General features: G+C 40.1%; 1 protein-coding gene across 3 annotated transcripts in view; it reads right to left on the bottom strand.

The window, feature by feature from the left end:
• fgd4a (FYVE, RhoGEF and PH domain containing 4a) overlaps positions 1 to 11871 on the bottom strand; it is a 49181-nt gene extending 37310 nt beyond the window's left edge. Inside the window, exon 1 of one of the 3 annotated variants that reach the window (XM_018703451.2) lies at positions 11623 to 11871. In XM_018703451.2, the coding sequence (XP_018558967.1) occupies positions 11623 to 11725 (103 nt within the window). In that variant the 5' untranslated portion in view covers positions 11726 to 11871. Of the gene's footprint in view, positions 1 to 6311; positions 6460 to 6530; positions 7048 to 11622 lie in introns of those variants that run through there. The other 2 variants (XM_018703454.2, XM_018703452.2) reach the window with 2 other exon arrangements.
• Between the last annotated feature and the right edge of the window lie 2282 nt (positions 11872 to 14153).

Here is a 14153-nt window from a genome sequence, read left to right as displayed (position 1 = left end):
ATGCAATGAAACTTAATGCCTGCTGGTAGATAAGCCCTTTGTTTTGTAACCACAGATCAATCTGTTGTCACACACTGCGAAAGATATCTTAAAGAACCCTTTCAATCTCTCTGTGCAAACTTTAAACTCCCTCTGGTGGTATCCATATAAAATTCAACAGTAATGAAATACAACATGTAAGACTGGCATATCAGATGTTTTGTGCACCTTGTGACTGCCGCCATCATATTCTCCTTTCACACTTGGGTGACCCTGAAGCTCTCATATGCCCTGATGCTCTGACATCCTCATTGCACTGTTTACTGAAGGGTTACCAATAGTCTGAACTCATATTCTTAAAAAGTAAAAATGGAGATACTCTGACTATGAGGAATGGAACCCACAATGAAAACTTACAAAATAGACTTGCTGAAAGTGTAATTGAATTCATATATTTGGTCCATAATTTAATATCAAATCTCAATTAAGAATTAACCAATTTTGTAATGAACTCTTAGAATCAGTTAATTATTAATTATTAGAAGCTGTGCCCTTCACATTCAGTTAAGTCTCACATCCTCTAACAGGATGTGAAGAGATTTGTGATTTGATTTCTGCACAAAATCTACTATCTTCAGACAATTTATTGCCTTTAATTAGTGATTTTTGGTGCAGTGGTCATTTCCTTGACATGGATTAAGCCTTTGATTCTAATCCTTCCTCCCTTCCTCCCTCTTCCTCCCTCTCTCAAACTGTGTGTATAATTGCAAGACAAGTTTCTTTTTAGTGGATTCAACCTATTGCTTTAACTCTGTGTTACTTTTTAATGGATGACTATTATAAAGGAATTAATTTCAAATAACTCAAACTTTCCAAGTTGATCCAGTTGACTTTCAACCTAAAATTTGTGCATCACAATTGGTCTTTTTTTTTTTTTTTTTGTGACCCCACTTTCAAGCATGCAACAGCACAATATATGCACATATATTTTCTTCTGTCCTTGGCTTCCTCATGCCTCACTACCTTCCTCCCGCTCATCACACACACTCACTGCCCACCTCACACTTTTTTTTTTCTACCTCCTTGCCACTGCAGCTGGTGTTTCCCTCACCATCTCCCCTGTCTCTCTGTCACATCCATCTACCACTCTGCTACTCTAAACCATCTCTCTCCCCATCATCCATCTCTTTCTTCTCCCTTTGGCCTGAGAGGAGAAGAGAGGAGAGGAGAGGAGAGGACAGCAGCATGGCTCCAGGCCATTACCCACCACATCTCTATATGCATAGGATCGTGGGCCTCCCACACACACGCATCATTAATTAAACCCACATCACTTATAATGCATGCACACGTGGTTGTTTGCCAGCACACACACACACATACACGCACACACACACATACACACACACACACACACACACACTGCATTTGAGCCCTTGCTGTTTTCATCGAGTCCCTCCTCCATCCCGGTGCACCACGCGCATTATGAAGGTCAAGGATGAATGATGGGTATTGTCTGCAGACACACACGTGTTAACAGACACACACAGGCAAGAACAAAAGCTACAAAGATGCAAGCAAACAAGGTACAAAAGCACACTTTCTGTCTCTACCGCAGCAGGGCACATCTGTCATGAGGTGACGACAGGCACCGGGACAGCAGCTGCCCCCGCATCACAGCAACAACCAGCACTGGATTGGTTCCCAAAATCAGCCTGACGCACACATCATCCCTGCTGTCAATCTGCCCCAGCAAAAAAAAAAAAAAGCAGCAACCTGCGAAAATCAATGCTGACTGAGTCAGCATTGGATAAAAATGGAAAGAAATGGATAAAATCCCAGCCAGACAATAGCGTTTATCTAGGCACTAAATTGATTAAACAATTAGTTTACTGAGAGTGTTTGAAAACCATCTCAGCACAAGAGAGAGGCTTGGATGCTTTCATTATCCACCTTATCTTTCTCAGCATTCCTCGCAGTAAACACACAGAATAAATCCCACTATAATCCACCCTGAATTAACAGTGAGAGTTGAAAGGGATCACAGAGGCCGATAAGAACTTCATTATTTTCGTGTTTGTGAGTGCATCAGTAACCAGTATGTGTGCGTGTGTGAGCATGAATTTTAAGTGAACACATATGAAGGCTGAAACAGTTGTTTTAATACTGTTTTTGTTGACCTTAAAGACAGAATATTTATCAAGCCAAGTGCCATTTTGATCATTTGATTCTCGGTCAGATGGTCTTTGTATTTTTAATTTGCAGAATGTATCCACCTCTCTACTCTGCCTGCTTGAATTACTATTCTGTGCAGGCTTTACAAATCAAGTCCCAGCTAACAGGATTGACTGCGTTCCCCTTCACATCATTTAACACTCCAACGGGGCAATCACATTACAGCAGACTGGGCTGATCGGGTGCTCTGTTCTGACTGATGACAAGCAACGTGGGAGGCTTAGATTTCGTTTACATACTGACAACAGCCACAACATTTATAACATTTTGACACATCGCAGTAATAAAATACCTGAGAAATCACATTAATGCTCTCCACAGTGGCCAAATACAACCTGAGAGATTACAGGAATAGCTACCTTGGTATATATAAAGTGGCAAACTCGGAGGCTGCTGACAATTTAAAAGCCACCACAAGCCATATTTTCATATTCCTTCAATGACATTTATGTGTGAGGCCTGTTGGTCAGGAAGCACCAGAGAAAGTGCCGAAGGCTAAAAATGTTTTTGGGTGTATGCACTGTGTGAAGTGTCATTATAACCAGTTACTGTTATAGATCCAGTGCTGATAACCCACACATCAGGCAAACATTTTGATCACTCAGCTTTGGAGGAAATAAAGAAGCTATGGTGACTTGTGTTTGCTCACAGTAATGTTCACTACACTGGTGAAAAGCACTTGGTGTTGGAGTTATTCATATTTGTCTAGACTGTAATGAGAGTTTGTAAATCTTTGACTTGGATGTGCACAGGTGCACAAACAGGAGAAGTTTGGCCTGTTTACATATTAGAGAATATAAATACATTCATGAGCATATGTCTTACGTGAATCTCTGTGGCAAATACATTTCTCCAGGTGTCTGTTTGTGTGAGTGAGCATATATCATCTGCCACTCGTCTGTAAAACAATCTGTGTATGATGTCAGGACTCAGGCACGCCGGGAGGAATGCTGATCAATAGAGAGAGGGAGAGAGAGAGAAAGAAAGCTCTCTCTTTCTTGAGGGAAAAAAAAATAGCAACAGAGAAAAACAGATGATGGAAGAACAAATTTAAAATGCCGTCTTCCAGGAAGCACCTGCTGCACAACAGGCTGACAACCACAGAAACACTCACCATGTGGAAGCAAACAACAGTACTAAATTTAGCTCGCCATCATCATCTTCACTTGAGTACCTGACTTTCTAGTTTGTCTCCAGACTCAGGCATCCACACATACACTCTTATGTAGTTAGAACATACTGTGCTGTTGAGACTCTAAAAATCTGAAACCTGAGCTCCATTAGAGCTGCAGGGAAAACATGAGGAAGTAACAGGGAAAATTAATAGGTAACCACTGCTAGGAACAACCCAGTCAGGCCTCTAAAAGCTACAGGGTTCATTACTCAGAACAATATAAACATGGTGGCTAAAACAGACAAGTGTACACTCTTACTAGAAATGGGGCTTAAAATAGAAACCATGTCCTGAGAAATTAAAAAAAAGCGTTTATCCCCTTAGGAGCATGAATGCCCTCAAAAATGCTGCTTATTCAATGTGGGGAGATATATTGTGCTCAAAGTTTGTATTCATTTTTACTTGAATGCCATGGAAAGGCCATGTAATATCCAAAATGCAAAGGCTGTATCCTCTATGGCCCATGATCAGTTTCACGTCAATCTGCCTGTATATTTCAATAATTCTTGTGAATAAGTGAAAGTTTTGGACTGATGTTGGTGCCAGAGAATGAAATCAAAGGGCCATATCCAGCCTTTATTACATTTTTACATGAAAGCCATGAACCAAAAAGTCATCAGGAGGTCATTAGGTATCATCCTAAATGTCTGGACAAAACTTAATTATGTATCAGACAATAGTGAGAAACATTACAAGGCAGAGACATACACTGACTAACCCAGCCATCCTTATGGTCTGCAGCTACTAACAGTTCGGTAGTTCACTGAAAATCTAATGATGATGACAGTATTGCTCATCTGAATGACAGTGAGGTCTGACCTACAATTCCATTCACTGTAATCATGCAGCGGCTGCAGGACGTTTTTCCTTCTCAGCTATTGGTCATTATGCCTCACACACATCCTTCATCAAGCCAGACAGCTGACACTGATCACTGTGGGACAGTCATGAACACATGGCCCTCAGTAGAACAAAAACACACAGAGCAGTAGGAAAAGCCGTGGGGCCTCCGTTAATACACTGCATCTCTTATCTCCCTTCATCAGTTTAAGTACAGTAATGTGACTAATTGATATCCACATTTTTTAATGTGCTTTTATTTAGAGTAGCCAAGGACTGAATGGGCCCAATGTACTATACTTCTCAATATGATTTCGGTATCATGATATTAGATTTTCTATCTTGATATTGTCATAATTGAATTAAATTAACTGAATACTTGTAACCCACATTCCTAATAATAACAGACAATATCATCATCCATTATTTTCATTCAATATTGTATGAAAACACCAGGAGTCATTATTAAGTGGAGTATTAATATTGAGGTATTAAAAACACTGTGATTACAACCGTACCAATACAGGACTTTTAGTCCAACAATACATCACCTGATATTGTAAAGAAATTGTTTTAGGCATCCTAAAATTAGTTTTATCTAAGAACTAGAGAACGAGATATATGCTGAGCGGGTCATGTTGTAGTTGGAAAATAAACTTGTGCTCTCTGGTGGATGTACTAAGTAATGGTGGCACACTTTCAGTGCTACCTTTGTCATATTTTTGGCATTTCTGCACTGCTAGCACATACTGTATATTGCTGAAATACCAATATTTCTGCAATTGATCAGTGTAAGTCTAATTGTGAAACTCTATTTTTGTCAATATCACCTTATTATTGCTTATTACTACTTACAGAAGCTATTAAAACCCTTAAAACTCGCCATAATCCATCTTAAAGGAACAGTTCACCACAAAATGTAAATTCTGAAAGACCACCAAACACTTTCAAACTTTTAACTGAACTGTTAGGACTATCTTTAGAAGGCTCCAGTATAAATAGACAGACACCTAATACAAACATGTGAGTGTGTAAGCACCGATACCAACAAAGTTGTGTTACTACAGCTTGTGACACCCTCTCCCACGTTGAAACAATGAGCGTGGTGAAAGGACCCGGGCTTGCTGGTGTTCCCAGCCTTTTCCTTCCTGCCAATGAGAATGAAAGCAGAATGCCTCACACGGTTTCCTCTCCCCTGCTATTAAATAAGGGTGACTCACCCCCAGCTCACCGACAATACACGCCAACCACCCCTAAGAAAGGTGCACAGTAGAGGGGTTGCAATGTAACAGCACATGCATACACACACATTTCCACTGGACTACTACGCTGCATATAAACACACACAACTCAAATGCAGTTGGGTAATGGGTCCACTGGGGATGTTGCCAAAAGGCCAGATTGGTTGGAAGAGGGTCTTAAGAGGGGGAAATGGTTCCCAGGGCTCTTAGAACAAAACTGTCTTTTTTTCCCAGCGTGGTGGATTTAAATGCTCCTTTACACTCTGCTGTATCGCTCCACAGCAGCAGGCCGGTCCACACGGAGGCCAATGCTGCAGCTCAGTGAATCAACACAAACGCTCCATATGTACACATTATATTACACGTAATTCTGAAGCAAATGCATTTGGAAAACATTCATTCTGGTCAGGCACAGATTGCTAACAAAACCTAATAAATATAAGAATTACAGATGTATATTGCAGAAAGGAGAAACCCTTTAAGATAATTTGCTCTTGTTTTGTGCAGCCCCAGCACTTCTACAAACCACATGGTAAGAGGAGAAAGAGCAAAACATCAGCAGAGTCAAAAAATAAATGGTCTATGTGGGAGAGCAGCCAGATGATCACATTAGAAAATGGATCCTGCTCACTGGTAGAAAATACAGATTAGCTATATGCCAGTCAAACAAGGATAACAGAGCGGCAGGGATGGAACAAGTCAAGGGAATGTTTTATGGTAATGAGAGATGAGTCACAGCTGATGCTTATGAGAGGATGGGCAGGAAAAAACCCAGTTTTCTTCACTTATTAATAACACTTTTTATCATAGTCAAAATAAAATGTGGAGTCTCCAGATCTTACCATAACAGCAGAGTAGACACATCTTTGAGCTTTTACCTTTCCGGCTCCAAAACCAGTATTTGCGCCGTCGTTTCATTGTCAGTCCAGTGTCTTATATTTTGAGAAAGCAAAAAAAAAAAAAAAAAAAAAAACCAACCCAAGATCTCCTCTTAACATACACATTCAACGACTGACAGTGTTCATCCTCACTGGGTTGTCCAGCCTGTAATGATCACCTACCAGAGGCAACATGTCTCACACCGGACCTCCGTTCACCAGCGGCCGGGCAGTCCATGCTGTGTCCAAGCCGGTGGGGCAGAGCGTGGTGGTCGAAACAGTGGCGACAGAAAATGAGGTGTATGAAAAGATGAGGTCAAGGAGAAAAACTAAAAACTAGCGCTAAAGTTTCACTTCCCACATGCAAACAGTGGCTTAAAATACACCTCTGTTTGGTACTTTCTCTCCTTCCTTCCTCCACCTCAGCCAGTGAACAAGGAGGCATACAGGCATACCTCCTGACAGGACGCTGTGCTGTACTATGCTCTGCTGCACAAGAAAAGAGACAGCACTGAAGTGAAAAAAAAGTCACCCAACCACCAACACCTTCATATCTCTCTGTTCTCTCGCAGGCGTGATGTCCACAATTTCGCAAAGGTGAGAAAAAAAAAAAGGTTGGTTTGCACAACTGCCCCACATCTTCCCCTCTGTAGAGTTACTTCCTCAAAATGTCTCTTGGTCCCTCAGAGTCCATTCTCCTTTTTTCTGAGCTCAGACTGAGCTTGTAAGGTAGCACAGAGTATAGTAGCTTTCTGGGAAGAACCTCACAGGCTAAAACAATGCCAGTCAGGAGAGGGAAACGACACACACTCTGCAGTCAGGAAGCCCCGGCTGGCGCATGGAAAGAAAAACAGTGTTTCCTGGCTAGAACCTAGGAGATATTCAGGCTTCCCTTGATGGGGCATATTGTGTTTCAGACTCATGGCTTTCATGATTTCCCTGTCTTGGTATATCAAATTCAGCTGATAAGGTTTTGAGGTAAAATAAGAATTGATTTACAGTCAATCAAAGATTCCATTAGTGAAGACATGTGGCTTTGAATGCTGTGTTCACACACAAACACACGGTTACCAATAAAGGATGTGTCAGCAGGCTTTATTCTTCCTACCCATTTTGTTTCTAAAAAAAAATTACACATTTCTATACAAACAGTCTAAAAGTAGCTCATTGTTAGCTTCCTCTCTCCACCTCATTGTTTTTCCTGTAGGCATCTGTGAGAAACGTCCCCCTGTCTTCCCAGAATCACTGTGATAGTGTGTTTGTGTGAGTGTGTGCGCGTATGTGTTACAGTTAGATTGATATCGCTATTTTTGTGAGTCACAATAAAATAGTTAAAGAGCAAATGCACAATAATCTGTTTTCATATGGAAGAAACTCTTGGTTTTATTTAGACAATTTGACAAAATGACAGTGATTATTCTCCTAATTGATATGGGAGCAACTGCACAGTATCCTGCCAGGATATAGTATATGTGGATGGTTGCTTTGTTGTAAAGGAGTACCTCACTCTGCATGTGCCCTCATAACACACTGAGCATGTAGATCTGCTGAGAGGTGGGTGAAACATTTCTGAGTGTTTACCTCCACCTACTGGCACATCTGAAAACTTCAACCTTGATCCTAAATGGTGGTGTTTTTGTGTTGTGTGAACATATGTGGACAACTACAGAGCACTATTACTAAAAAAAAAAAAAAAGTGATTTCCTGCTTAGTGCAGTCCACATCCACAGTGATAATCAAGAGAGCAAACCATTAACTTCCTCCACACCTTCATGCACAGTCATGTCCCTGCCAGACACAGAGTAAACACTGAGGAAAGATTCAAACAAGGAAATGTAGTGATTCTGCATTCCTTAAAGTAATAAGAATTTATGTCTTAACAAAAATCAATAGTCGCTCAGGTAAGGTGTTAAATTATTAGCTTTGTGCATCTTAAGATAAAACAAATCTTTGAGAACTATTCAGCTGGAATATATGCACCATAGTCACTAATGTTATGCATAACATGCATGCATGCAGTTGTACTAAAATGGTATCTGACCTTTGAACAATTATGCAAAACACATCACCTCATAAAGTAGTAAAATACAAGTGATGAAGATCAATACACTGAGAGCTTCACTTGAAGCATACTGATAGCCTCTATCAGGACGAGACTCACCGTCTCATGACCTGATCAATATGCAGAGAACAAAGAGAGAACAAGATATTGTAGGAACATAAAGCTAACAACATGATCTGTGGAAACACATTAAAGCCAGAAAATAAATTTGATTCCTGAGTGACAGTTAAAATTGCATACGTATGAATACAATTCTGTATTAAAGCCTTCACTGTAATTTAAAAAAAACAAGCTTTAGCATGTTATTTCACTAGCAAAAAAAACATATGAAATGGTCTCATGGCTATTGATAATTAGCTATACTACTACATATGACATTGAGCAACATTAGCATTTATATGTAGTGGTGTTTCTAGTCGCTCCACTTTCTTCACTAGCTAGTCGATAACTTTCTTAGTCTATTTGGTGGTGAGTACATAGTGTACCTTGGGTCTATTAGAACTATTTCACTGAAAACAGGTTCCTGCTTTTTCGGGAATGAGTATGATGAGAGCAGTGAGTGTAAACCAAAACATTAAAGTTGCAGGCATAAAACCAAGCCAGCTAAGGGGAACTGCAGAGTTGGATAATAATTGTCATGACAAGCAGCACCTTTCACATTATATTGTCATTTTTTTCATTGTTAATATGAATATCTTGATTAGTGCAGCTCTAACAAGAGAATTCTTTTTTTCTACACTCACAGACACTGAGCTTTTTCTGTGAGAAGCACACAAAGTTAATGGAATGAGCTGTTGACAGACCGACTGCTCAGCATGATGTCTGCTCTGAGAGGATGAAACTTTTCTGTTCATTGGTTATTTACAAAACTATAATTTTGATGAACCCCCAAAGGGAGAAGGAAAAGGAAATACCAGATGACCTTTTACAATTCAAATACCAATCACACATGAAGCAATGCCTCTCCATACCAGAAGCTATGATTTATGTGTAGTTTATACTGATGTGGCACAGCAACGCACAGCATATAAAAAGAAATCAACTTTAGGCCATGATGAACTGAGCTGCACAGGGGAACCACTATTGCCTGAAGCGAGTTAAAGCAAGAAGAGGACAGTGAGAGGGTTCAGTTCAGGCTGAATGGGCATCAGTGGAACAAAACAATACCAGCAACAGTAGCCTACCAAGCCACACAGCTTCTGATTCATACAGTCCCACTGCTTCTGTCTCTGCAGACAGAAAACAAACAGCTCCTTTGTTGGAGACTAATAAAGCTGCCCTCACAGTGACACCATATCAGACTGACAAACCACAAAGCTATTTGGGCTTATAACACTAAATAAATTTCATTTTACATGCGAGTTACACTATGATAGATACTTAGGCAGTGGGGCGTATATAAAGTAATAGGAGGAAGTTTTCCGAGTCAAAGCAAATTGTTTCTGCTGATTGCAAACTCCTCCTCACACACAAGTGAGGACCAGAAACAAACACGCCTCTTTGAAGTGTATGATGGTATCCACAGAGAGTTTGGCGTTGATATTTATACTGCAGATTTGCGCAACCCAACTCTGTTACACAAGAGCTAACAGTATAACAGTGTATTGCAATTTCCATTCAAAGATGACCCAGTATGAAAGGACATCAGACTGACACACACACAAAACCATTTGTCCAGGAAGACAGGATCAAAACAGACATAAATGATAATAAAGCATTTTCTCCAGCATAATGGCCTGAAAGCCAATTTTATACCAATCCACTGCCCTAGCTATATGAAGTCAAAATGACAGAGCATCATTAGAAGTCCAATACTGCTCCTCTGCTGAAATCATATCCATGGTCCAAGTAATACAGGATCAGCCAGGCATAATAAAAACACTGGATCATTAAGAGTCATACTGAACCAAGTCAAATGGAAGGAATTACTGTTTAACTGTGTCATGGGCAATTAAGTCATGCTTCGGCTATTAGTTTTATTCCAGTGCTTTCACTTTCAAGAACCTAACATGGTTCAAGTACAGGTTAGTTAGTTTTACTTTTACAGAAACAACATGACAGATGTGTTTACAATATCTCAGTAATGAATGAAACAGGGAGCCTAGCACTGAGGCTGGGGAGAAGCAATGGCAGGGTGACAAGAGGAGATGTTTTCTAGAGCTGTGAGGATGATAGAGAGGAGGGGAAAACACAAATCTGCAATACAGGCAGCGTCTCTGATGATGAATCTATATGAATCTGATTGCATATTGCTAACACAGAGTGATTCACTGACAGATCATATATCTGGGTGTTCTGGTATTTACCTCACTTCCTGACTCACAGCTTATTACCTGCAGACATATTGTGCCTTGTGTACTGAAGCCACTTTGCCTGATTGTGACAGTATTGCTAACAACCATGGAGCAAAGTTCACATCAAACTGCAAGCACAGTACAGTAATCCTTAGCAGCATGTTTGCACAAGCACTCCACAGATTTGTAAGATAAGAGGAAGTCATGCGAGTGCCTCCTGTCCCAGCGGCTCATGCCCAGACAGTACACGCCACAGGAGAACTGACATGTATTTGGATCCTTGTTTTCTAAGAAATATAGACAGCCTAATCAGACTTAAGCCTGGGTGAACTTTCAGTTACAGCTGCCCAGGCTACAGCTTTGGTATGATCCATCTGGAAGCGTAGGTGGAGGCAGATCCCAGGACTGTTTTTGATCACATTTTAAAACCAAGGCAGAGATACAGAATGCAGGGAACCCATTGAGGGGCTGTTCTAAGCATTTCCTATGAAGTGGTCCTTTCCAGAGTGAGAAAAAAAATGTGCCCTCCAGCATGTAGATGGTTACACAGCAGGCTGGGGCTTGCCTCTGAAACCTTCATACCTGCTGAGCAGCCAGTAAGTCAGCCGTGGTGTGTAAACATGGGCTATAATGTAGGTGTGTTACAGTCTGGCCATTCCATGCTTTCCCAACCACACTGACAAAAACACATGATGACTAATACAACCAAGTCATAACACTGACAGGTAAAGCTTTTACAGCCTGTAATAATTCTTTAGATTTGTGCTCATGCTCTCAGATAGAACTCCGCGGGAGAATGCACAAAGTATTTTTTTATGTATGCAATATGTAATAAGTGGTCAAAATCAGTCAAGATAGAGGATAGTGTAGTTATGTTTCCGTTATGAAAATGTTTTCCCACCATTCCTTAAAGACTCACCTGCTTCCTCTGGCTTCCCAGTGTTCAGACTTCGTTGTTTTTTGCGAAAAGCGACTCTGTTAAATCCATCCATTCTTCTATGAGGCACTGACCGCTCCAGCATTGAGTTACTTGGGTGAAACGCATTCAAAATGACCAAAAACAACTACAGAAGTTTTTTTTTTTAAAAACGCAGCCCCTTCTTGGGAACAATCTCAGCGCCGCGTCCCGCTGCGCGCCGGCAGCCCATGTATGTGCCTGTAGAAAAAAAAAAAAACACTGAACTGCCTGTCCAGGTAAATAAAACATCCAATCAGCGAGGACACACCGGAAACAGGTAAACAGCTGTACATAAGCGACAGTTGGTTCGGCCTCATCCACTTATCTCCCAACAGTGTCACCTTGATGGGGGGGGGTGTTTCCCTAGCCACGCCTCTCTCTCGCCCCTCTGTTCGTACTGGTGGTGCAGACCTCCTTATTATTGCACCCATACAATGTCCTTACTGTTGGCCACGGCGCCACACACACACACACGAAACAAAAAACACGACAAAATAGGACTTTGGAGGCATCATTTCAACATGACAGTAAATCAGTTTTCCAGACTGAAAGTAATCTGAAACCAAAAGCAAAAAAAAAAAAAAAAAAGAAATCCCTCTGAAATGTAGTGTAGAAGTATAAAGTAATCTAAAATTAAAGTACTCAGCTACTCAAAATTGTACTTAAGTGCATGAATAAATGTAGTTAATACATTCCACCACAGAACATTTTAAAATCTAGGTCTTAAATATGACTCTCTCAGACTGATGAGATAGTTAATCATCGCTATTTTATAACTGCTTCATTGGAGGGACCATTACTCATCATATAATAAACCAAACTTGCTACATATTAATACACAAGTAATTTACAATAATGCAATCCTGTTAAAAAAAAAAAAAATTAACTGTATACAGTATGAAGTAGTTAAAACCACACAGCTTCAACAACAGTAAAATTCTACTTACAGTTTGATGCATCAGTATTAACAATTGATTAATATAACCCACTGCATAATAATAATTCATTCAAATTCTTACAAGGTCACCAACTTGTTTTTGTTCATTTCTTTCATTTTAAGTATAAAAACCTGAGTGGAAATAAAAGAAAATGACTTTAGAAATGCAAAAGATTTTAATGCAGCTGCAGTACAGAGGTTAGTGAACAGAAAAATATGAAGAAAGGCTTTGGAAACCCTTCTGCTGTAGACAAAGTCACTCTGTGTTTCTTACCTCCACTCAACCGTAAAGCCAAAAATAAAGACTGCAGCCAGGTGTAGGTACGGTCAGATTAACCTGCAACAGGATGCTCTGAGAAAAAAATAAGTTGCTGAGCCCCTTCAAATCCCATCACCTCTTTGTGCACTGTGCTAAATATCCCAGTGCTAGCCCCAGATTTTGTGTGGTAAGTTTATTAAATGTAAATTCATTTTGAAAATATGCACCATGTTTGCACAATGTTAGATGAAGATCTTAAAGCTAGATTTTGATATAGGGTTTCTCTCCTAAACAGGTTAGAAAGCAGCACCTGCTTAAGATATTTGTTATCTCAGCTCATGTTCAGCTTAGTGCATATTCTCATACTAACAAAGAAGGAACTATTAGTGAAATTACCACCCCATTTGCCACTGAGTGAACAAAGAGCTTTTGTTGTTTGAGCACTGCAGCTTACAGTGTACAGGGTCAGGACCATGATGTATAAATTGGGACTCTTGAATTTGATATATGTATACAGTTGATAGAAGCACCGATTTACATTTACTGTGTGTCTAGCCATTTCAGAATGTTGCATCTAAAATAACGGCAGTAATGCAGTAAAACTATGTTGACATGGTTCATCTTGGGTTTAAATTATAATTGTGGCTCTAGGTAAAAGTGTGGTCTGCTGTTGCTTCACGTGTTCAAGATTATTGATCCAATTGCAGGAGTCCTACAATTTCTCTCATCCATGTTCTCACGCACGTAGATGCACGTGCGTCAGTAAAGGCCATGGCAACAAGAATCCTGACGTTCGACCGAGGTGATTTAAGAGCGACAGAAAAATTTAGAATTTCCCTTTTGCACTTGGACTTGACGCGAGTTGACCCGAAGCAAAAACTTTTCTGCTAGAAAGCCGAACTCCTGGAAAACTTCTGTTGGAAAGGAAACCACAACTGAATTCAAGGAAAAATCCAAGAAACCTACGGATTTCTGACCTGCGAGAGAAAAATGCCTCTTCGTGGACCTCCTGTGGTTCAGCACCTGCTGACCCGTGTGGCACGGTGGATCACCTACTTTGCAGGTACAGACATTAGCTATTTTTTAATAATAATAAATAATATTATTTAAAAATTAGTAATTAAACTTCCTGAAACTCATTTCAGTGCAAACTCATTTCTATTCAAGTATTTTTTTTTTCAATGTTAACATAGAGAACTCAAAACAATTTGTCTGTCCTGTTAAGAAATCACTTTGTTTTGGGGTTTTCTGTGATTATCGACGTTTTAACCCCATACAACGATTATTAGATGGTAA

The sequence above is a fragment of the Lates calcarifer genome, linkage group LG10 (genome assembly GCF_001640805.2).
Source record: "Lates calcarifer isolate ASB-BC8 linkage group LG10, TLL_Latcal_v3, whole genome shotgun sequence".
NCBI classification, from domain to species: domain Eukaryota; kingdom Metazoa; phylum Chordata; class Actinopteri; family Centropomidae; genus Lates; species Lates calcarifer.
Note: the sequence above shows the minus strand (reverse complement) of the source record. Positions and strands in the feature narration are given on the sequence as shown.